This window comes from Stenella coeruleoalba (genome assembly GCF_951394435.1).
Source record: "Stenella coeruleoalba genome assembly, chromosome: 9".
NCBI lineage: Eukaryota > Metazoa > Chordata > Mammalia > Artiodactyla > Delphinidae > Stenella > Stenella coeruleoalba.
Window position 1 is genome coordinate 83,465,822 of NC_137155.1, and position 26,562 is coordinate 83,492,383.

The 26,562-nt window shown below is 37.4% G+C and overlaps 1 protein-coding gene across 3 annotated transcripts in view; it reads right to left on the reverse strand.

Annotated features, from left to right (window-relative positions):
• The window catches only part of COPG2 (COPI coat complex subunit gamma 2), a 131,135-nt gene that overhangs the window by 77,682 nt on the left and 26,891 nt on the right, over window positions 1–26,562 (reverse strand). For all 3 annotated transcript variants that reach the window (XM_079931401.1, XM_079931402.1, XM_079931403.1), the window contains 4 exons: window positions 22,268–22,343; window positions 20,482–20,574; window positions 19,417–19,503; window positions 18,170–18,327 (listed from right to left, as the gene is read on the reverse strand). In XM_079931401.1, the coding sequence (XP_079787527.1) occupies window positions 18,170–18,327; window positions 19,417–19,503; window positions 20,482–20,574; window positions 22,268–22,343 (414 nt within the window). The remainder of the gene's footprint in view (window positions 1–18,169; window positions 18,328–19,416; window positions 19,504–20,481; window positions 20,575–22,267; window positions 22,344–26,562) is intronic.

The following is a 26,562-nucleotide window of genomic DNA, read 5'->3' on the forward strand; positions in this document are numbered from 1 at the left end:
ATTATCATTCGCAGATTTGTTTACTGATTTGGTTACTCTCTTCCTTTTATATATATATATATATTTTTTTATATAGATATATATATATTTTTTCCTTTTTCTCTCTTCGTGAGTGTGTATGTGTGTATGCTTCTTTCTGTGATTTTGTCTGTATACCTTTGCTTTTACCACTTGTCCTAGGGTTCTGTCTGTCCACTTTTTTTTTTTAGCATAGTTTTTACTGCTTGTTATCATTGGTGGATTTGTTTATTGGTTTGGTTGCTCTCCTTTTTTTTAGTACTTTTTTATTTTTAATAATTTTTTATTTTAATAACTTTATTTTATTTTTTCTTTCTTTTTCTTTCTCCCTTTTCTGCTGAGCTGTGTGGCTGACAGGGTCTTGGTGCTCTGGCCGGGTGTCAGGCCTGAGCCTCTTATGTGGGAGCACCAAGTTCAGGACATTGGACCACCAGAGACCTCCCGGCCCCATGTAATATCAAACAGCGAAAGCTCTCCCAGAGATCTCCATCTCAACGCTAAGACCCAGCTCCACTCAATGACCAGCAAGCTACAGGTCTCGACACCCCATACCAAACAACTAGCAAGACAGGAACACAACCCCACCCATTAGCAGAGAGGCTGCCTAAAATCATAATAAGGTCACAGACACCCCAAAACACACCACCAGACGCGATACTGCCCACCAGAAAGACAAGATCCAGCCTCATCCACCAGAACACAGGCACCAGTCCCCTCCACCAGGAAGCCTACACAACCCACTGGACCAACCTTACCCACTGGGGGCAGACACCAAAAACAATGGGAACAACGAATCTGCAGCCTGGGAAAAGGAGATTCCAAGCGCAGTAAGTTAAGCAAAATGAGAAGACAGACAAATACACAGCATATGAAGGAGAAAGGTAAAAACCCACCAGACCAAACAAATGAAGAGGAAATAGGCAGTCTACCTGAAAAATAATTCAGAGTAATGATAGCAAAATGATCCAAATTCTTGGAAATAGAATGGAGAAAATACAAGAAAAGTTTAACAAGGACCTGGAAGAACTAAAGAGCAAACAAACAATGATGAACAACACAATAAATGAAATTTAAGATTCTCTAGAAGGAATCAATAGCAGAAAAACTGAGGCAGAAGAATGGATAAGTGACCTGGAATATAAAATAGTGGTAATTACTACCACAGAGCAGAAATAAAGAAACAAGAACGAAAAGAATTGGGGACAGTCTCAGAGACCTCTGGGACAACATTAAACGCACCAACATCCAAATTATAGGGGTCCCAGAAGAAGAAGAGAAAAAGAAACAGAGTGGGAAGATATTTGAAGAGATTATAGTTGAAAACTTCCCTAATATGGGAAAGGAAATAGTCAATCAAGTCCAAGAAGCACAGAGTCCCATACAGAATAAATCCAAGGAGAAACACGCCAAGACTCATATTAATCAAACTATCAAAAATTAAATACGAAGAAAAAATATTAAAAGAGAAAATCAACAAATAACATACAAGGGAATCCCCATAAGGTTAACAGCTGATTTCTCAGCAGAAACTCTGCAAGCCAGAAGGGTGTGGTAGGACATACTTAAAGTGATGAAAAGGAAAAATCTACAACCAAGATTACTCTATCCAGCAAGGATCTCATTCAGATTCAATGGAGAAATTAAAACCTTTACAGCCAAGCAAAAGCTAAGGTAATTCAGCACCACCAAACCAGCTTTACAACAAATGCTAAAGGAACTTCTCCAGGCAGGAAACACAAAACAAGGAAAAGACCTACAATAACAAACCCAAAACAATTAAGAAAATGGTAATAGCAACATACATATCGATAATTACCTTAAAGGTAAATGGATTAAATGCTCCAACCAAAAGACATAGACTGGCTGAATGGATCCAAAGACAAGACCCGTATATTTACTGTCTACAAGAAACCCATTTCAGACCTAAGGACACATACAGAATGAAAGTGCGGGAATGGAAAAAGAAATTCCATGTACATGGAAATCAAAAGAAAGCTGGAGTAGCAATTCTTGTATCAGACAAAATAGACTTTAAAATAAAGAGTATTACAAGAGACAAAGAAGGACACTACATAATGATCAAGGGATCAATCCAAGAAAGAGATATAACAGTTGTAAATATTTATGAACCCAACATAAGAGCACCTCAATACATAAGGCAAATGCTAACAGCCATAAAAGGGGAAATCAATCAGTAACACGATAATAATAGGGGACTTTAACACCCCACATTCACCAAGGGACAGATCATCCAAAATGAAAATAAATAAGGAAACACAAGCTTTAAATGATACATTAGGGCGTCCCTGGTGATGCAATGGTTGGGAGTCCGTCCGATGCAGGGGACGCAGGTTCATGCCCCGGTCCGGGAGGATCCCGCGTGCCGCGGAGTGGCTGGGCCTGTGAGCCATGGCCGCTGGGCCTGCGCACCCGGAGCCTGTGCTCCGCAGCGGGAGAGGCCACAACAGTGAGAGGCCTGCATACCACAAACAAACAAAAAACAATTAAAAAAATGATACATTAAACAAGATAGACTTAATTGATATTTATAGGACATTCCATCCAGAAACAACAGAATACACGTTCTTCTCAAGTGCTCATGGAACATTCTCCAGGATAGATCATATCTTGGGTCACAAATCAAGCCTTGGTAAATTTATGAAAACTGAAACCATATCAAGTATCTTTTCTGACCACAACGCTATGAGACTAGATATCAATTACAGGAAAAAAAATCTGTAAAATAATACAAACACATGGTGGCTAAACAATACACTACTAAATAACCAAGAGATAACTGAATAAATCAAAGAGGAAATCAAAAAATACCTAGAAACAAATGACAATGAAAACACGATGACCCAAAACCTATGGGATTCAGAAAAAGCAGTTCTAAGAGGGAAGTTTATAGCAATACAATCCTACCTCAAGAAACACCTCAAATAAAGAACCTAACCTTACACCTAGAGCAATTAGAGAAAAGAGAACAAAAAAACCCCAAAGTTAGCAGAAGGAAAGAAATCATAAAGATAAGATCAGAAATAAATGAAAAAGAAATGAAGGAAATGATAGCAAAGATCAATAAAACTAAAAGCTGGTTCTTTGAGAAGTTAAACAAAATTGATAAACCATTAGCCAGACTCACAAAGAAAAAAAGGGAGAAGACTCAAATCAACAGAATTAGAAATGAAAAAGGAGAAGTAACAACTGACACTGCGGAAATACAAAGGATCATGAGAGATTACTACAAGCAACTATATGCCAATAAAATGGACAACCTAGAAGAAATGGACAAATTCTTAGAAAATCACAACCTTCTGAGACTGAACCAGGAAGAAACAGCAAATATAAACAGACCAGTCACAAGCACTGAAATTGAAACTGTGATTAAAAATCTCTTCCAACAAACAAAAGCCCAGGACCAGATGGCTTCACAGGTGAATTCTATCAAACATTTAGAGAAGAGCTAACACCTATCCTTCTCAAACTCTTCCAAAATATAGCAGAAGGAGGAACACTCCCCAACTCATTCTACGAGGCCACCATCACCCTGATACCAAAACCAGACAAAGATGTCACAAAAAAGAAAACTACAGGCCAGTATCACTAATGAACACAGATGCAAAAATCCTCAACAAAATACTAGCAAACAGAATCCAACAGCACATTAAAAGGCTCATGCACCATGATCAAGTGGGGTTTATGCCAGGAATGCAAGGATTCTTCAATATATGCAAATCAATCAATGTGATACACCATATTAACAAATTAAAGGAGAAAAACCACATGATCATCTCAACAGACACAGAAAAAGCTTTTGACAAAATTCAACACCGGTTTATAATAAAAACCCTCCAGAAAGTGGGCAGAGAGGGAACTTACCTCAAAATAATAAAGGTCATATGGTGAAAAACTGAAAGCATTTCTACTAAGATCAGGAACAAGACAAGGTTGACCACTGTCATCACTATTATTCAACATAGTTTTGGAAGTTTTAGCCACAGCAATCAGAGAAGAAAAAGAAATAAAAGGAATCCAAATTGGAAAAGAAGTAAAACTGTCACTGTTTGAAGATGACATGATACTATACATAGAGAATCCTAAGGATGCCATCAGAAAACTACTAGAGCTAATCAATGAATTTGGTAAAGTAGTAGGATACAAAATTAATGCACAGAAATCTCTTGCATTCCTATATGCTAATGATGAAAAATCTGAAAGAGAAATTAAGGAAACACTCCCATTTACCATTGCAACAAAAAGAATAAAATACCTAGGAATAAATCTACCTGGAGACAAAAGACCTGTATGCAGAAAACTATAAGACACTGATGAAAGAAATTACAGATGATACAAACATATGGAGAGATATACCATATTCTTGGATTGGAAGAGTCAACATTGTGAAAATGACTATACTACCCAAAGCAATCTACAGATTCAACGCAATCCCTAGCAAACTACCAACGGCATTTTTCACAGAACTAGAACAAAAATTTCACAATCTGTATAGAAACACAAAAGACCCCGAATACCCGAAGCAATCGTGAGAAAGAAAAATGGAGCTGGAGGAATCAGGCTCCCGGACTTCAGACTATACTACAAAGCTACAGTAATCAAGACAGTATGGTACTGGCACAAACACAGAAATATAGATCAATGGAACAGGAGAGAAAGCCCAGAGATAAATCACGCACATATGGTCACCTTATCTTTGATAAAGGAGGCAAGAATATACAATGGAGAAGAGGCAACCTCTTCAATAAGTGGTGCTAGGAAAACAGGACAGCTAAATGTAAAAGAATGAAATTAGAACACTCCCTAACACCATACACACAAAAAAACCTCAAAATGGATTAAAGACCTAAATATAAGGCCAGGCACTATAAATCTCTTAGAGGAAAACACAGGCAGAACACTCTATGACATAAATCACAGCAAGATCCTGTTTGACCCACCTCCTAGAGAAAGATAAATAAAAACAAAAATAAACAAATGGGACCTAATGAAACTTAAAAGCTTTTGTACAGCAAACGAAAACATAAACAAGACAACCCTCAGAATGGGAGAAAATATTTGCAAACGAAGCAACTGACAAAGGATTAATCTCCAAAATATACAAGCAGCCCATGCAGCTCAATATCAAAAAACAACCCAATCCAAAAATGGGCAGAAGACCTAAATAGACATTTCTCCAAAGAAGATATACAGATTGACAACAAACACATGAAAGGATGCGCAACATCACTACTCATTAGAGAAATGCAAATCAAAACCACAATGAGCTATCACCTCACACCAATCAGAATGACCATCATCAGAAAATCTACAAACAATAAATGCTGGAGAGGGTGTGGAGAAAAGGGAACCCTCTTGCACTGTTGAGGGGAACGTAAATTGATACAGCCACTATGGAGAACAGTATGGAGGTTCCTTAAAAAACTAAAAATAGAACTACCATATGACCCAGCAATCCCACTACTGGGCATATACCCTGAGAAAACCATAATTCAAGAAGAGTCATGTACCACAATGTTCATTGCAGCTCTATTTACAATAGCCAGGACATGGAAGCAACTTAAGTGTCCATCGACAGATGAATGGATAAAGAAGATGTGGCACATATATACAATGGAATATTACTCAGCCATAAAAAGAAACGAAATTGAGTTATTTGTAGTGAGGTGGATGGACCTAACGTCTGTCATACAGAGTGAAGTAAGTCAGAGAGAGAAAAACAAATACCGTATGCTAACACATATATGTGGATTCTAAAAAAAAAAAAAAAAATGGTTCTGAAGAACCTAGGGGCAGGACAGGAATAAAGATGCAGATGTAGAGAATGAACTTGAGGACACGGGGAGTGGGAAGGGTAAGCTGGGAAGAAGTGAGAGAGTGGCATAGCTAGTGGGAAGCAGCCACATAGCACAGGGAGATCAGCTCCATGCTTTGTGTCCACCTAGAGGGGTGGGATAGGGAGGGTGGGAGGGAGACGCAAGAGGGAGGAGATATGGGGATACATGTATATGTATAGCTGATTCACTTTGTTATACAACAGAAACTAACATACCATTGTAAAGCAATTATACTCCAATAAAGATGTTAAGAAAAACAAAAAAACAAACAACCTGATTTAAAAATGGGCAGAAGTACAGAATGGTCATTATTCCAAAGAAGACATACAGATAGCCAACAGGCACATGTAAAGATGCTCAACATCACTAGTTATCAGAGAAATGCAAATCAAAACCACAATGAGATATCAGCTCATACTTGCCATAACAGACATTAAACAGTCCACAAATAACAAATGCTGTGGAGAATGGTGTGGAGAAAAGGGAACCCTCCTACACTGTTGGTGGGAATATAAATTGGTGCAGCCACTATGGAAAACAATATGGAGACTCCTCAGAAAACTAAAAACAGAACTACCATATGATCCAGCAATTCCACTCCTGGGGATATATTCAAAGAAAAGGAAAACGTTAATTCAAAAAGATATATGCACCCCAGTGTTCACAGCAGCATTATTTACAACAGCCAAAATATAGAAGCAACCTAAGTGTCCATCAACAGATGAATGGATAAAGAATATGTCGTATATATACACAATGGAATACCACTCGGCCATAAAAATAAATGAAATTTTACTGTTTGCAACAACATGGATGAACTTGGAAGATATTATGCTAAGTGAAATAAGTCAGACAGAGAAAGACAAATACTGTATGATATCATTTATATGTGGAATCTAAAAAATAAAACTAGTGAATATAACAAAAAAGAAAAAGACTCATAGATATAGAGAACAAACTAGTGGTTACCAGTAGGGAGAGGGAAGGGGGAGCGGCAATATAGGGGTAGGAGAGTAAGAGACACAAACTATTATTCATAAAATAAGCTACAAGGATATATTGTGCAGCACAGGTAATACACACAAGATTTGATAATGACTAGAAATGGAGTATAACCTTTAAAAATTGTGAATCACTATGTTGTACACCTGAAACTTATATAATATTGTAAATCAATTCTACCTCAATTTTAAAAAAGGAAAAAGAAAAAAGAAAATCACTTTGTGTTACATACCAAATTAGTAATAAAAAGGACAGAAACCACATGATCATCTTAACAGGTACAGAAAAAGCAGTCAACAAAATCTAACACCGATTTATGATAAGTACTCTCAAAAAGGCTAGAGAATGAAGGGAATCCCCTCAAACTGATAAAGGGCATCTTCATAAAATCCATGGTCAACGTCATGCTTAATGCTTTCCCCTTAAGATCAGGGACAAGGCAAGGATATCTGCTTTCACCACTTCTATTCAACATTGTACTGAAGGTTCAAGATGGTACAATTAGGAAAAAAAGAAATTAAAGACATCTAGTTTGGAAAGGAAGAAGTAAAACTGTATTTGTTCTCAGATGACATGATCCTGTACATGAAAATCCCAAGGAATATAACACACACACACACACACACACACACACACACACACAAATGGAACAAATAAATGACCATATCAAGGTTACAGGATACAAGATCAACACGTGAAAATCAACAATCAACTGCTGATTTCTATATATTGGCAACAATTAATCCAAAACAAAATTAACAGAACAATTCCATTCACAGCAGCATCAGAAAGAGTAAAATACTTAGAAATAAATTTAACAAAAGCAATGCAAGACTTTTACACTGAAAACTACAAAACCCTGCTGAGAAATCTAAATAAATGGAGAAACAATTTCTGTTCATGGACTGGAAGACTAGATATTGTCAAGATGGAAATTCTCCCAAATTGATTTATCCAAAATAGATCTATTCTATTCAATGCGATCCCTATCAAAATGCCAGCAGGCTTTTTGTTGTAGAAATTCAAAGCTGATCCTAAAATTATATGGAAACATAAAGGACCCAGAATAGTCAAAACAATTTTCAAAAAACTAAATATAGCAAACATTGACAGATCTGAAGGGAAAAGAGAGCAATTCAATAATAGTAGAAGACTTCAATACCCCACTTTCAATAATGGATAAAACATCCAGACAGAAAATCAATAAGGAAGCAGTGGGCTGGAACTACATTGACCTAACAGACATATACAGAACTTTTTGCCCAACAGCAGCAAAATACACATTCTTCTCAAGTGCACAGGGAATGTTCTCCAGAATAGATCACGTTAGGTAACAAGTCTTAACAAATTCAAGAAGATTAAAATCATACCAAGTATCTTTTTCAACCACAATGGGATGAAATTAGAATTAACAAAAGGAAAACTGGAAAATTCACAAACATACGAAAATTAAACAACACACTCTTGAACAACCAATGGGTCAAAGAAGAAATCAAAAGAGAAATTAGAAAATACCTTCATACAAACAAAAACACAGCATACCAAAACTTATGGGATGCAGTAAAAGCAGTACTAAGAGGGAAGTTCATAGCAAAAACTGTAATTTTTTTAAAGGCCAACTATAATACTGGACATACAAAATCAAAAATAATTGCCAGAGAAATTCTGAAAATTAATAAATGAGTTTAACAAGTGCGGAGTATGGTCATTTTGTCCAAAACTGATCTTCTGGCCACTCAGAAAAGAAGCTGGATTCCTATGAACTTCCATAACAACTGGACTCAGCTAAATGTGTAATCGATTCTGGTCACCCACAAAGCTTGGGACTCAAGCTCCTTCCTATCATGCCAAAGGAGGAGCTGGTGCTTCCCCAACAGTAAAGGTGGACATGGAGATTTCTACTACTAGCATGCCATGTCATACATCTGGCAAGGTTTGGATCCCAGCCCTTGATTATGCCAGGGAAGGGCTGCTTCCCTCAAAATTTATGTTAAGCCATCAAAATAGGTTCTAGGTTATCCAATTTGTTGGCATATAATTATACACAGTAGTTTAAAAATCTCAAAACCCAAGGGTCATTATCCCTTTCTCAGGGTGAGAAAAATGGTCCTGATAGACCTCTGTACACTGTCCTAGGATGAAAAGGCAATGTGGAGCCCAGTGCAACTAGTACTGCACCAGTCTATGTGTTTCGCCCAATGAATGTTACTCCAGTAGGTTAGGTATGAGTTTTGCTTGGATATTTGTACTTATTTGCATAAAAATTGTTATAGCAAGGTGGGCGTCAAGCCAGGTTTCTACTGTAGCTTTCTGGAAGTGGATCAAAGAATGAGAGGTCATTTGGCAGCATGACCAAAGGAGACTCATTTTGGCAGCATGGCCAGTCATTGCGATGGTTGGTCTCACTAGCTGCCTGTGGAAAAATATCCCTAAAGTCCCAATGAATGAAAAATCTGGGGGATAAGATTGCCCAGGTTAGAATTTCTTGGTTTTTATTAATGTTCTTGGTGGGAGTGTCCCAGGAAGAGGCAAACTCAACTGAGGGGAAAGCTAAACAATCCATGATAAAATTATATACACACACAGAGAGAAGAGAAATAAGGATACAAAACAAGAACTGAGAAACACTACTGCAAATGAATAAGAGAGGAGGATTTGTTCTACCATATATCTACACTATTATAAAGCTGTGATGATAAGGCAATGTTTTGCTGGTACAGGGAGAGAAATATAGAGTAGTGGAGAACAGGAGCCCAGAAACAGACCAATGCATATAAGGATGCCTGTTTCATGGCAAAGCTGATATTGCATAGCAAAGGGTATAGACAGGTATTTCAACAAATGGCGCTGGGACTACTGCATATCCATATGGGAAAAAAAGACTGCTACCTTATACCATATCCAAAAAACAATTCCAGGTAGATTATAGACCTAAAACATGAAAGTTAAAACTATAACACTTGTAGAAAATAGTACAGAAAATACATTTGAAAACTTGGGGTAGAAAACATTTCTTGATCAAGACACCAAAAATATTATTCTGAAAGTAAAAGAATGACATTACCTTTAAGAACGTTCTGTTCATTAAGATATCAAGAAAGGGAACAGACAAACTTGAGTGGGAAAAGCTATTTGCAACTTATACAACCAACAAAGGACTCACATCTAGAATACAGAAGAACTAGAAATCAATAAGGATAAAACAGATAACCCAAACAAAAAAAAGGGCAAAACTCCAATAGGTATTTAAATATAAAAGAATATCCAAATGGCTCATAAATATAGAAAAAGGTTCTCAAACTCATTAGTAATTAGAAAATTACAAATTAAAACCACAATGATTTGACAATGATGCCAAGATAATTCAAGGGAAAAGGACCAGTCTCTCAACAAACGGTGCTGAGACAACTGCAAACTCATATTGCTACTGCATATCCACATGCAGAAGAATGAAAATGGACCCCTGCTTCACACCATATACAAAAATATCTCAAAATGGACCAAAGACCAAAATGTAAAAAATAAAACTCTTAGAAGAAGGAAGCATAGGTGTAAATCTTTGTGACCGTGGGTTAGATAATGGTTTCCTAGGTATAATAACAAAGGCACAAGCAACCAAAGAAAGAAAGACAAATTAGACTTCATCAAAATTTAAAACTTCTGTACTTCAAAGGACACTATCAAGAAAGTGAAAAGGAAGGCCACAGAATGGGAGGAAATACTTGAAAATTATATACCTAATAAAGGTCTAGTATCCAAAATATATTTAACAACTATTTCAAACAACAATAAAAGACAAATAATCCCATTTTTTTTAAACGAGCAAAGGATTTTAAAAAGATATACAAATGCCCAATAAGCATACGAAAAGATGCTGAAACTTGTTAGGGAACTAAAACTTTTTTTGCTGTCAGACCAAGAACTTACCTGTATAATTTTTTTTTCAATAAAACTTTTCCAGTGGGGGGAAAAAAAAACCCCATTGATATACCTCTTCACACCTACTATGGTGTGTATAATAAAAAAAGACAGACAATAGTGAGTGTTGGTGAGGATGTGGAGAAATCAGAACTTCACACACTGCTGGCAAGAATGTAAAATGGTTACAACCACTTTGTCAAACAGTTTGGCACTCCTCGAAAAGTTAAACATAGTTACATAATGACCTGGGGATTCTACTCACAGGTAAATGTCCATGAGAACTGAAAACATGTCCACGTAAAAAATTATGCATGACTGCCAATAGCAGCAGTCTATTGCAGTCTATGAATTATTATTCATAATAGCCAAAGAGTGGGAACAACCCAAATGTCCATCAACAGACAAATGAATAAATAAAATATGGTATAGCCACCCAGTGAAATATTATTCACCCATAAAAAAATGAGGTACTGATACTTCTACAATATAGATGAACCCTGAAAAGATTATTGTAAGTGAAACCAAAAACTAAAGACCACATATTGTATGATTCCACTTATATGAAATGTCCAGAACAGGCAAATACATAGAGACAGGAAGCAGATTAATGTTTTCCAGGGGTTGAGGGGAGGGTAGAATAGGGAGTAGGACTGTTAATGGGTTGGGGTTTTCTTTTTAGGGTGGTAAAAATGTTCTGGAGTTAGTAGTAGTGGTTATACAACTTTGTGAATATACTAAGGACCACTGAATTTTACACTTTACAAAGGTGAATTTTATGATATGCGAGTTATAGCTCAATAAAAAATATATAATATACCCCTTAGATTAGTAAAATTTTTAAAGTTTGACAATATCAAGCCTCAAGAAATCCCACACTGCTGGCTGGAGTGTAAATTGGTACAATCACTTTGAAAAAAAGTCTAACGTTACCTAGTAAAGAGATGTATACCCAATGATCTAGCAATTCTATTCCTAGATATGTACCCTATAGAAATGCATGCTTACATACAAAGACACAAAGCTATGGTAATGAGGCAGTGTGGTATGAGGTACAGGGATACTGTTTATAGCCATTTCATTATTAATAAGTGCTCCAAACAGAAAATAATCCAAATGCCCATTAATAGAAGAATGAATATAAATAAACTAGGAAGTATTCAATCAAGGAAATATAAAATATAATTAAAATGAACTAGAGCTACACCAAAAGCAAGGGTGACTCTTACACCAGAATACTGAGTGGAAAAAAAAAAAAAAAAGACCCAAAATACTGCATGATTCTATAGACAGAATGTTCAAAACAAGGCAAAACTAAACTTTACTGTTTAGGGATACATGCACAGGGGGGTAAAAATCTAAATAAAAGCAAAGAAATAACTACCATAAAAGTCAGAAAGTGGTTTCTACTGGGGGTAGTTATGACCAAGAAGGATACATAAAACATTTCTGAAATACCAGAAATGTACTACCACCTAATGTATATGATCATTATAAGAGTGTCTCACAGAAAGTGGACATAATGTATACAACTACAACTTTTATGCATTTTTCTATATGTACATTATGTTTCTCAATTTAAAAATTTTAAAGAATATTATGTATTCTCTCTTGGACACAGGGTTATAAATCCAAGGTCAATTTTGTTATCAGTGATATACAGGTCAACTACAGTCTGAAGTTTTTATGCTTGATTGGCCATCTAAGAGAAGTGTTTAAAGTCTCCCAAGACCTTGAGATTGGGATTGACATATATATACTAATATGTATAAAACGGATAACTAATAAGAACCTGCTGTATAAAAAAATAAAATTCAAAATCCAAAAATAAATAGTCTCCCAAGACCTTAATTTCTTGTATTTAACATTCTGCTTTACATATTTTGAAACAACACTATTAAGTATATGTAAGATCGCTCCTGTTATACCATTTTTAAGACCATTACTTTTGTCAAAATACAAAATCCCACTGTCATTTTTAATGCTTTAAACCTTGATTCCTATTGGGGCTTAGACTAATAATGCTAAACTATATTTTTGTGTTAGTATATATCTAGCATATATTCTTGACATATTTACTTGAAATGTTTCCTCGTCATTCTGTTTGGAAGTGTCTTATGTAAAAGGCTATATAGTAGGTCTGTTATTTTGTTTACCCAATCTGAGACTCTTTTAATAAGTAATCCTTTAATAATGTAAGTAAACCCATTTACATTTATTATTATAATTGAAATATCTTGTTTGCTAGCCAGCCTCCAAGATGGTCCTCCCAAATCTCCACTTTTGAATATCTACATCCTTGTGTAGCCCCCTCCCACATTACACGAGGGTTGGTCTGTGTGACCAAGAGAAAGCATCAGAGGTGATGGCATGTCACTTTCAAGATTAGGTTATAAAACACTGCAGCTTCCACCTTAGGCTCTCTCCCTCAGTTCACTCTGGAGAAGCCAGCTGCCAGGCTGTGAGGACATCCAGGCAGCCTAGAGAAAGGCTCTCAAAGTGAGAAACGAAGCACCTGGTCAATAGCCAGGAAGAAACTGAGGCCTATCAACTACTGCATGAATGAAATTGGAATCTTCCAGATTCAGATGACTACAGCTCTGACAACTTGATTGCAACTTCATGAAGAACCCTGAACCAAAACCAGACGGCTAAGCTACTTCCAAATTCCTAACCACAGAAACTGTGAGATAATAAATGTCTGCTATAAGCGGCTATGTTTTGGGCTAATTCTGTCACACAGCAAGAGATAACTAACACATTTACACTTAATTCTATCCAATTTATTTTCTTTTTTCTATTTATATACTTTGCCTTTATTATTTTTTCCTTACCAACCTTCAATCAACTTTTCTTTGTTCCATTTTTATTTCAACATTATTAAAGCTTTATATTCCATTTATATTCTTAGTTACTAACCCATATATATTTCTGACAAAGTTTAATATCACTAACAATATCTTCCTCCCAAACAAAAACAAACCACAAAAACTTAACATGCTTTTACTTCCATCTAACATCAATATTCATCACGGTAGGCTTCCCTGGTGGCACAGTGGCTGAGAGTCCGCCTGTCGATGCAGGGGACACGGGTTTGTGCCCCGGTCTGGGAAGATCCCACATGCCGCGGAGTGGCTGGGCCCGCGAGCCATGCCCGCTGAGCCTGCACGTCCGGAGCCTGTGCTCCGCAACGGGAGAGGCCACAATAGTGAGAGGCCCGCGTACCGCAAAAACAAAAACAAACAAAAAAATACTACAGATTAGTTGTGCCAGTTAAGTCTGAAATTAATTTATACAAAACTATACAGAATGTATTTGTTTGTATGTGACTTCTTTGAGATTTATCCATGTGGTTACATTTGACAATGGTAATATGTTCATTTCCACTGTTGCATACTGTTTACTATATGAATATACCACAATTTATTTTTTTGATTCTACCAGTGATGGACCTTTGGCCTGCTTCCATTTCAGGGCTATTATGAAAAACAGTACTAAAGGTGTCCTTGGTATGTCTTTTGACACACAAACGTATGCATTTCTGTTTGGTATTTAAAAGAAGCCAATTGAAATTCTGATTGAGGGTTCAATGAATTCATGAATCAAAATAAGATGATGTGCTATCTTTACAGTATTGAATATTCTAATCTAAAAACATGACATATCCCTCCATTTATTCAAGTCTTACTTTAAATAACATTTGATAATTTTCTGTGTAGAGATGTATACAATTTTCGGTAGATTTATTCCTAATGATTTGATTTTAATTAAAATGGTACCATCTTTTCAAAATTGTATCTTATTGATCAGTTGCTGGTATGTAGAAATAAAATTGATTCTGGATATTAGCCTATCCAGTAACTTTGGTAAATTCATGTATCAATTCTAATAGGTAATATATAGATTATTTTGCACTTTCTATATACACAGTCATGTTGTCTGCAAAGACACTTTCATGTCATCTTTCAAATCTTTAGATTTTTAATTTTTTTCTTAACTTATTGCACCAAGTAGGGCCTTCCAGTAAAATGTTACTTAAAAAACAGGATTAGCAAGCATCCTTGTCTCATTCACAATCTTAAAGGGAAAGCCTTTAACTGTTCACCAATAAGTATAAAGCTTATTGTAGATTTTTTGGTACTCCTATCAGAATAATTATGTTCCCTTCTATTATTTGCTTTGAAAAGATATTTTTAATTACAAATTGCCACTGAATTTTATCAATTGCTTTTTAGCATCAAGATGTTAGGATTTATCTCCTTTATTCTTATATTTATTTTTTTTTTTGCGGTACACGGGCCTCTCACTGTTGTGGCCTCTCCCATTGCGGAGCACAGGCTCCAGACGTGCAGGCTCAGCAGCCATAGCTCACGGGCCCAGCCGCTCTGCGGCGTGTGGGATCTTCCCAGACTGGGGCACGAACCCGTGTCCCCTGCATCAGCAGGCGGACTCTCAACCACTGCACCACCAGGGAAGCCCTCCTTTATTCTTTAGATGAGGAATATTATGTTGATTTTTGACTGTTAGGTCAACCTTACAGTTCTAGAATAAATGCATACTGGGAAATACTTGTTCATTATTTCTTCATATACCTTTTTTGCTCCATTCTCTCACATCTCCCTCTGGATTCCAATCATATATCAAGTGGTAGGCCACCTGATATTATGCCACAGTTCTCTGAAGCTCTGTTTATTTTTCCTTAATCTGTTCTCTGTTCTTCAAATTAGTTACTTTCTATAGCACTATCTTCAAATGCACTAACACTTTCACTCTCCTCAGCCATCTCTAGTTTGGTGTTAGGCTCATCCAGCAAATAATCCATTTCAGTTATTGTACTTGTAGCAGGCAAAATGGCTTCCCAAAGATGTCCATGCTTTCCTCCGTGGAACCTGTGAATATGTTACCTTAAATGGCACAGACCAACCCCTGGCTGACAGCCAGCAAGGAAATAGGGACTTACAATCTATAACCACAAAGAAATGAATTTGGCCAACAACCTTAATGAGATTGCAAGTGGATTTTTTCCCAAAGCCTCCAGTAACCAAAAGCACACTGCCAACATCTTAACTTTACCCCATGAGACCAATGTCTAACCTAAAGAACTGTGAGATCATGGATGTTGTGATTACATTTGTAGTAATTTGTTATGGCAGCAATAAAACACTAATACAGATTTTGGTACCTGGAAGTGAGGTGCTACTATAATACCTAAAATTGTGGAACTGCTTTTGGAACCAGACAATAGGCAGAGGCTGGAAGAATTCTAGTGAGCATAATGAAGAAAATCTAAAATGCCTTGACGGACTGTTATTATAAATTTGGTCTTGAAGGAGAGGCAGTGAGGGCTCACAGACTGCTTGTAGAAAGCTGGTCTTGGAGGATCAGAAGGAAGTCAGAAACTTGTTATTGTAAAATGGAGTAAGGTGGATCCTTGTTATGTACTGGCACAGAGCTCAGTGAAACTGTCCTACAGTTATGTGGAAAGCAGAATTTGTAATTTTTGGATATTTACTTGAGGGAACTTCCAAGGAAAGTGGTGAAGGTATGACCTGGTTTCCTCTTGCTGCTTATAGTAAAATGTGACTACTGGTTACATTTCCCAAATTCTTTGCACTTCTAGCAATTTTATTTTTATTTTTTTAGTTATTACTGTATATAGACATTGTGAACGATATAATGCAAAGACTCTAGAATCTAAGATGTTCCTGTAGCAGGCAGTTAACTGAGCTGGGATCAAATTCCAAACGTTATCTTCTCCATGGTGAGTTGCAAGTGAACTCTCCATTCAGTTCTTTCAGCTGACAGCTACTGCTTTTTGACAGGTTTACTGGAGTCTTCCCCTTGAGTAGTCAGCCAAAGATTTTTGCAGAGTTTGAAATTGATTCTGAGGCTCACTGTATCTGTGGCTCCCTCTTTCCCAGGATTTCCACCCTAAATTTTCATCATTCTTCTAATTTCAAACTGTGTTCTCTCCCCACTGTCCATAAATACTATGGCTTTCTATGATCCCACACCCCAAAATTGTGGAGTGCCCTCAGAGACCAGCCAGATATACACAAATCTCACCCAGTATAGTTTCTGTCTTCCATGCAGTAATTTCCCTCCAGTTTTTGCCTGCTTTTCACCACTCACCAGTACTTTCAAATAGTGTGGGTTCTTTTGTTTCACGGACACACAGTTTTGGACTAATGATATAATCATTATTTGCAGGAGGGCTAATATAACCAAGCTACTCTACCATTACTGAAAGCAGGAAGCTCAGCTGAAATTTTTTTTTTTTTTTTTTGGCTGTGTTGGGTCTTTGTTGCTGCACGCGAGCTTTCTCTAGTTGCAGCGAGCAGGGGTTACTCTTCATTACGGTGCGTGGGCTTCTCATTGCAGTGGCTTCTCTTGTTGCAGAGCACAGGCTCTAAGCACATGGGCTTCGGTAGCTGCAGCATATGGGCTCAGTAGTTGTGGCTCACGGGCTCTATCTAGAGCGCAGGCTCAGTAGTTGTGGTGCATGGGCTTAGTTGCTCCGCAGCATGTGGGATCTTCCCAGACCAGGGCTCGAACCCATGTCCCCTGCATTGGCAGGTGGATTCTTAACCACTGTGCCACCAGGGAAGCCCTGAATATTTTTTTCAATATTCCATTTTTTCTTCTCTGTTGACATTTATATCTCCTAGTTTTTTTAGTGATTACTCAAGAGGTTACAGTATTCATCCTTATATTATCACAGTCTACCATCAGATACTATAACACTACTTCATGAACAGTATAAGAACCTTATGAATGTGTATTTCTACTAGCTTCCCTCACGTGCTTTAAATAAATTATTAAATGCAGTACTTCAACATTCTCTTTTATAAAAATAAAAAGGATAAACAAGATGATTCTTAATGTCACTTCCAGCTTTCACATTTAGTTACTATATAATCTATGATAAATATTTTTTGTTCAATATCAGTTTGTTATTTATTGTATTATTAGCAATCATAATCTGTTAAGTATATATGCTGCAGCATACATTAAAGTAAAAATAAAATTTGTGATTCTTGGGCTTCCCTGGTGGCGCAGTGGTTGAGAGTCCACCTGCCGATGCAGGGGACACGGGTTCGTGCCCCGGTCCAGGAAGATCCCACATGCTGCGGAGCAGCTGGGCCCGTGAGCCATGGCCGCTGAGCCTGCGCGTCCGGAGCCTGTGCTCCGCAACAGGAGAGGCCACAAGAAAAAGTTGTGATTCTTGGAATCCCATATTTTTTTTCTTAATTTGGAAAACACCAAATCCATCTGTAAAGTCGACATTGCCCAAAAAATATTCATAAAGGAAATAAACGCTGAGGTATGTTAACCAGCAAATGGAAAATTACTTAGGATTAGCTGAAAACACTTACCCCTCTTCATTTTCTTTTAGTAAGCGACTGGCAATTCGGATCAACATGCAGTAGGCAAACTGTGATTTGAGACCAGATTTAGTAAATTTATTCAACATCTTAGAAACAGCAAGGCGATCACTCTTTTTAAGGTGATATAAAACTCCCAACGCATGGTACTAAAGAACAAGAAAAAGAATATGATATAGAGAGAAGGCTGAGTAGGAAGAGGATAAAACTTACATAAATATAGAATCATACGGAAATACATTTTTAATAAAAAGATACCCAAGTTTAATGTATACAAATAGAATATCTTTTTCATACTGAATCAAACACAGGCATGATTGAAAGGATAAAGAGTTTCTAATTTACCCTCAGAAGTTGTTAATACAGATTAGGTAAGTATTAAGGGGGTGACATACAATCTGAAGATGGCTCTAGCAGGTTCAGCGTTGCCCCATCCATCGTTAGTACAAAGGCTCTCAGGTCCAAGGCTTTAACCAGTGTTACAGGTCTTGCTTAGTGGATTTAAATCATCTGTGGTTATGTTAGTGGTTAAAGGATTAATCTCCTGAAGTAGGCTTATGGCATGTAATTATCATGGCACTTTGTGTAAAAACACAATGATCAGAGTTAGGAAGGTGAGAATGTTTCCCAAGGGAAAAATTACTACTCTACTTCCTCATAAGTGAATATGCTAACATGAGAAGTAAACATTAAAAGAGGATAAATAAGTACCCTCTCAAATATAAATGGAGTACTTTACATAAAATTGCCAGTTAAGCATTTAATCTTGTTCCTTTTAATTAAGAATAGCGTAATGAATATCAAAAGGAGATCTTTCCAACAAAACAGTTTTAAAGCTTCGCAAAGTGATAATTACTCTTTACTGTTCTTCTAATGTCTAGTATAATCAAGGCCTGAAAAGCTTGGAATTGAACATCCATCTTCACAAATTATTTTTCAAACAAAGGACTGAAATGAATTATGACCTCTGGAATGAGCATCTCAAACTACCACTGAATATAAGAATCTTCTCAAACATTCCTACAGTTTCTACTAAACACTATAGCAGGGCCTACAGTGGTAATCATAATTAGTGGGATACTCACTTGGGAATATGCACTAATATATACTTAATATTATGCTGCTTAATATTAGCCTTTAGCTAATACTCATCTGGGGAATCAATAAACTGCCCCTAAAATGTAGGGCTAAAGAAAGATGATCTGGAGACATAAGCTAAGGTGATTCAATGACAGTACCTGGACCATAATATTATCACTTGAAGCAGCTTCTTGGGCTTCATTGACCCAGCGCTTAACCACATCATAGCTTATCTTCATCATGTGCTAAATACAGAAAAAATTGAGAACAGATCATGCATAGTCACTAAAAGTTTAGAAACATGAGTTAGTTTTCTTGGAAAATTACTAACAGACATTTCCAGAAAAAGAGAAACAATGTTATAGCTTTTATAAGTCTATTTCAAGTCTCTGAGACAACTAATAAACCTGAAACACTTTCTCCAAGACCCCTTTGCAAAGGTGAGCATATGTTTGTGGGCTGGGAAAGGTGTATAAAGGGAAGTAATGAGAGGGGAAGGACGGGGAGGGAATGGATAATTAATAGGATGGTACTTAAATAATGTTAACATTATAGGTTTTACTTCCAGGAAACTCACCTGGAAGAAAAAACAGAGTACCATAAAAAAGTAGAGTACCTGCTGTAAAACTTGACCAATTATATTCCAGAACCAGCAACTCTTGTGATTCAGATGATCTAATCCATTCACACATTAGTAACCAATTTTAATCAAATACAATGTGATAGGCTGTCATGAATAAATTTTGTTTTGATAAAAAAGAGAAAGAAAAGATATTACTAAAACAACCAGCACTTCCTGGGAGGAAATTTAGTAATGGGACAGTAGACTTTGGACTGAAGGACACTGCAGACACAGGGCACCAACAAAAGCAGAGGACAAAGAGACAAGAGGTAGAAGGGCAGGTCATAAAGGAAGATTTAAAGAAAGAGATTAGCTCAGTTTCTTCCCTGATCCCCATCCCACCCTAACCCACTATCTGTATTATATATACAACATAGCTTTCTGATTACCAAAACCTTTCAAACATATGAAAATTTCTTGTTTTTATAACTGCCCATTTTAATTGCTCAATGTTCCTCTTTCAGGTAAAGCATTATTGTATAAAGTAACAGAAATCTATACATATTTTTAAATATTTCATTTGCGAGAGAATCATACTGATACTTTGTTTTTGCAACTAGAAACTGTACCATGCATGAGAACCAGTTACTTGTTCACTTACTAAGGAAGATACCAATGCTGAACTGGATACACTGGAGACTTTATCCACAATGGCCTGTTTCATGTATCTTTCAATGGCCTGCAACATTGTTCCCTGAGAACATTCATAAAGAAAAAGCGGTTGAAGCAGAACATTTCATCCAAAACTACCACTTCAAAATAATTTACAAAAACAAGTCACATATTTGTCTCTGTGCAAATATTTAGAATGCATTAAAAGGCTTATCATATAATAATCAGATCCCAGAGGGCAAAACACAGACAACCAAGTGGCAGCTTCAAGAAGGAACATTTGGGGGCTTCCCTGGTGGCGCAGTGGTGGAGAGTCCATCTGCCGATGCACGGGACACGGGTTCGTGCCCCGGTCTGGGAAGATCCCACATGCCATGGAGTGGCTGGGCCCATGACCCATGGCCACTGAGCCTGTGCTCCACAACGGGAGAGGCCACAACAGTGAGAGGCCCGTGTACCGCAAAAAAAAAAAAAAGAAAAAGAAAAAAAGAAGGAACATTTGTAAGGAAGAGGAATAACTGTTCCACAATGAAATAAACTATCTCAAAGTGAAGAATCCCAGTTCGGAAGAAATACACAAGTAGAGGCTGAACCTATCAGGGATATTATAAAAGAAATTCCTAAATGGGAATGCTTTTAAAGTCCTGAAGATACCTCTACGTGTAGGGCACGTATTTTATATGGATCCCAGAGAGTCCTATAAATCAACTGTAATCTCTGATTATTTTAGATTCATAAGAAATTAAATGTGCAATATGCTACTATACTGAGTCCTCAATAGGAAATCCTCTGAAAATAAAGTCCTTTTTAATTTATCTGGAAGAAAGCTTAGCACTGGGAAGGTGGTGGCAGGTAAGTAAGGATGCATAAATACACCAAGATCGATACTTAGATGAAGAGTCTTAGCTAGCCCTGGAATGGTCAAGTCTTATGGTATCAATTTAATGCTAAAAGCAAAAGCAACCACAATAAAGTAACTGAGCATTGAAAAATACTAAACCATTTCTATTACTCCTCCTAGGATCCAGATTTACCACTTAACCCTGCTCAACCTTTGAAATTTGAGAAGATTGCAAGCATATACATAAAATACACCCGATCATGAATATAGCTGAAATATTATTCAGTTTGCTTGGCAATGCCCAGCCTGTCCTTCATTTTAACCTTTCCTTCTCAGAGTTCCAAGAAAGGGACAGCCTAACATACTCTATAACCTCATCCCTCCCAATACAACAGACTAAGTCAAGGTTAAACACCTGATTTGGACCCAGGTAGATAACAAGCCACTGGTTGGCTGATGGCTAATCAGATCTTTTCTCTTAAATACTTAAATGAGAGGGCTTGAGCCTGGTAAATGATGGATGATAAGAGTAAATATCTGAGATATCTGCTGCTGAGTTCCATAGAGCTGCCCTATTTCTTGTTCTGGTTGTAAGCTTTACCTCAAATTCTGAGAGATTTGTATTTTGTAAGAAAGATTTTTTTTTTTTAAAGCTAAATTCGAATGGGTTTTTGTCTCCTGCAAGCAATGTGCCCTGACTATGACAAAAGTCCATGAGGGTAAATATAGAGAGAAATAGAATAATCTAAATAAACAAAAGGAAAAAACAATCGAAAAGAAAAAAAAACCTAGAGCCACAAAAGCCTTTCTGGTGGTCATGTTTCTCTTCTGCTGATGATTCACAAAGTCAGACAGGGACTCCTACTAAATTTACATGGTCACCTGCAGATAAACATAGGTCCCCTTTGACACCTCAGTAAAACAAAGAACTTACATCAGTGATTCTGCAGAGAGCCCTGATGGCTGGGCCTCGGTACACATCTTCCTTTCCAGTCATGTCCTTAGTCAGACTGAGAAAAATCAAATTGGTTACCATAAGATTAAAGTTTTCTCTTTTGTGGAGTCCACCCCTCACTAATTCCACTTGTCCCCATAATTATCTTAATACAACTACTGATTAAACAAGTATTTATTGAGTGTCTTCCTTGGATAAATATAAAAACTACTGGATAGAAGACTATTTTAAATCTTAAGAATACAGCAGTGAGTTGGTGGGAATGTAAACTGATACAGCCACCATGGAGAACAGTATGAAGGTTCCTTAAAAAACTAAAAATAGAACTACCATATGACCCAGGAATCCCACTACTGGGCATATGCCCTGAGAAAACAACAATTCAAAAAGAGACATGTACCACAATGTTCACTGCAGCACTATTTACAATAGCCAGGACATGGAAGCAACCTAAGGGTCCACAGACAGATGAATGGACAAAGAAGGTGTGGCACATATATACAATAGAATATTACACAGCCATGAAAAGAAACAAAATTGAGTTACTTGTAGTGAGGTGGATGGACCTAGAGTCTGTCATACAGAATGAAGCAAGTCAGAAAAACAAATACGGTATGGTATCACATATATATGGAATCTAAAAAAAAAATTAAAAAATTGGTACTGATGAACTTAGTGGCAGGACAGGAATAAGATGCAGACATAGAGAATGGACTTGAGGACATGGGGTGGGGGAAGGGTAAGCTGCGACGAAGTGAGAGAGTAGCACGGACATATATACACTACCAAGCGTAAAATAGAGAGCTAGTGGGAAGGAGCCACATAGCACAGGGAAATCAGCGAGGTGCTTTGTGACCACCTAGAGGGGTGGGATAGGGAGGGTGGGAGGGAGGCAGATATGGGGATATATGTATACATATAGCTGATTCACTTTGTTACACAGCAGAAACTAACACAACATTGTAAAGCAATTATACTCCAATAAAGATGTAAAAAAAAAAAAGAATACGGCAGTGAGCAAAACAAAGTCTTTGCCTTCATGGAGCTTACATTCCAGTGGGAAAGAGATATTAATCACATAAACTAAATATAAAAATAATTTTAGATACTGATTACTGGCATAAAAAGCAGACGATTATATAGAGAGCCTCAGGCTGAAATCCCCCAAAATCCCAAAAACTCATCAGACTTAAAAATAACTCTTTAAAAGAAACTGACTAAAACGATTACTTCATGAGGTCTCGCTCTCACAGGAATGGCTTTCTAAAATAATTGTCAATGGTTTCAGACCTTTCTGTGGAGCTGCAAAAACAGGCAGAGGAGTGTGGACTGAGCTACAAAACTTCATGGCCATAATTTTAAAAGGTTTTTAACCTTCAGATTATTCACTCTTTTACCCTTCCTTCTCTTGTCCTCTGTGCATTTATACTACCCTCAAACTGACTATCCACCTCCTCCCTCACTCAACTTCCCTCACATAATCCAAAACAGCCTCCAACTCCAACTCACTCCATTAGGGCACCAAGAGGAGAAAGTTGTGAATAACTGACAGTCCTTCAATTTTGTTCATTTTTCAATTATTAGGTAGAGTATTTCACTCATATAACAATCCATTTTCAAAGTATTCAGAAAGGTATAAAATATAAAGTCTAAGTCTCTCCTCACCCACCCTAGCCTGTAGTGCCACTCAACTGGAGACAGTCATTGTGAACAGTTGCTTAAAGTTTTCTTAAGAAAGTTCTTAAAATATATGCAACCACAGAGACTTTTTAAAATACATGCCAATGGATCGCCACTCTTCTGGTACCTTCAATCTTACTTAGTAATATAACTTGAAAATCTTTCCTTATAGGCAGATGTTTTAAAATTTTAGATACTTATATATATTAAAATGTCTAAATAGTATATCTAAAATATATTTTTAATGGTAGCACAGATTTCCATTGTTTGGGGATAAATAATTTATCAACCAGTCTTTTTCACAAATATTTGCATTTTTCCTATTAGATTGAAAAACTGAGGCTTGGCAGGTTTGGTTCCTGAGTCCTCTCTCCTTGGCTTGCTGATGGCACGGAAGTAGCCATAGTAATGCATAAACAAAAAGGCATGGCTACGTTCCAATAAAACTTAATTTACAAAATGAGGCAACAGTTTTGGCCATGGGCCATAGTTTGCCAACCCCTGCTCTGTACTTCTGTTTAGCTTGGGCTGCCCTGACAGTAAAGGCTTACATACAGATAGTTTATTTGGGAGTGTGTTCTGAGGGACAAGTAAAAGATAAGGAAGTAAACAAAGGAGGAGGGAAAGTCAACCCAAAGAAGTTTTCTCTAGTGTGTCACTGCCACAAACAACTGGTTATTTAATGACCAATCTTCTGAGGACCTTAATGAAATACATCTCAGAAACCACACATTCAAGGGATGACAAGGAAAGAATTTATCCACTAGCTCTTAGCCCCTGGTAGAGATTTCACCCCGGAGTGTTAACTCCCCATTCTCTTAACATTCACATGTTAACTCACACATGTGAGTTCAGTGAGTGTGCAAGAAATTGCAGGGCAGGAAGCAAAACGCACAGGACATGCTTGAAGTGAGGCACTATCGATGCTAGTGAGCTGGACCCTACATGGCAATGTTGACCACAGCCACAGCTGGAACCAAAGATGAGGCTGAGGAAACGGGAGGTTGCTCAAAAGTGGCACCCAATACAGCCCATTATTTGCACCCCTCACATTTGAATATGTCTTCCACTGAATCTAATCTATCACTGAGTCTTCAAGATGGTAACCATCCACTATTTCTACAAGAGACTGGAAGATGAGTAGAACATGGTACAACCCATACTGCTACAACACATTTCAAAGCCATAATTGATATTCATCATCTCCTTCCTATAACCACCCATTCTTTATTTCCCTCACTCTTGGCCAGCACTTCATCTCATCTTGGTTATGTGTCTGGTAGGTGACTCAAACCTTGATCCCAAGGGATCTGAGCCTTTGTTGGATTTACCCTGGTTGGACCATTGGTTGTTCCCTAGTCCCTAGTCAACATTTTCCCATGCGTGAACGCACAAAAATATACTCAAGTGAATACCTTGAATTCTAGATACAGTCCTGTCACCTTTATATAGAAACAACCCTAGATCCTGATAGGGATCAAGGTCAGTTACCTCTACAAGTATAGCAGCTCCTTTCATTACCTGCTGGTCTACTAGCATGAAGAACACAAAGTGACCCAATAGGAGTCATCATTTCAAGTGTGCAAACTGGCTCACTTCCTGCCCCACGGTTGCTCTGACTCTGCAGTGTGGGATGCCTTAGGTTGCCAACCTGTTACTCAGACATGTAGAATCCAGAAGTGTGGGATGTTTCTGCACTGGAGACAATCCACAACCCACGGGAACCAGGAGTCAATGGGTTAAATGCTTCCCCCTTTTCACCCCTTGAAAACATTGTCCCCTGGGAACCGGGACCTCTAATCCACATTCGGGGTGAGAATGGGAAGCATAAATTCTACAAGTGAGTCACTGGGAGTGAGGGTTAGAGGAGCCAGTCCTACTTCCACCTCTTGATTTCTGGACCTGCCTATTTTATTTCTTGGTGACAGTACCATACACTGGCAATCGATTCAATGGACATATGGCATCTTGGAGGAGAATTCCCCAACCTCACAGAGTCCTTCCTCCAACCTACTACCTCAGCTGAGCATTCAATAGGCCATCTTATCATAGCATCAGGCTGTCTGCTCCTAGGTGAAGCACAATATAACAAAACTACTCATCTCCCTCCCAGTCACGAGCCCACTATCACTCCGCTTTTGCCATAAAATGAATGGCAATGTCACGTAGGATACCATGACAATAAATTAAGAATAACTGTTTATACCACAACTTGGCCCTACTGCAAACCCCTGGTTTATTCTATCTATATTTTATGGTGTTTGGGTCATGCAATTTAAAAAAATTATGTAGTCAAATTTATCAATCCTTTCTATTGCCTTTGGATTTTAGTCATAATTATGAAACTTTTCCCTACACCAAGGTTAAAGAAGAATATACTCACGTTTTCTTCTAGTACTTGTATGGTTTCATTTTTTAAAATTTATACTCCTTATCTTTTTAGAGTTTACTCATGTATATGATGTGAAATACAGATCTAATTTTATCTTCTTCTAAGTGGCTACTCAGTTGTCCCAGAAACATGTATTAAAAAGTACATGCTGGGGCTTCCCTGGTGGCACAGTGGTTGGGAGTCCGCCTGCTGATGCGGGGGA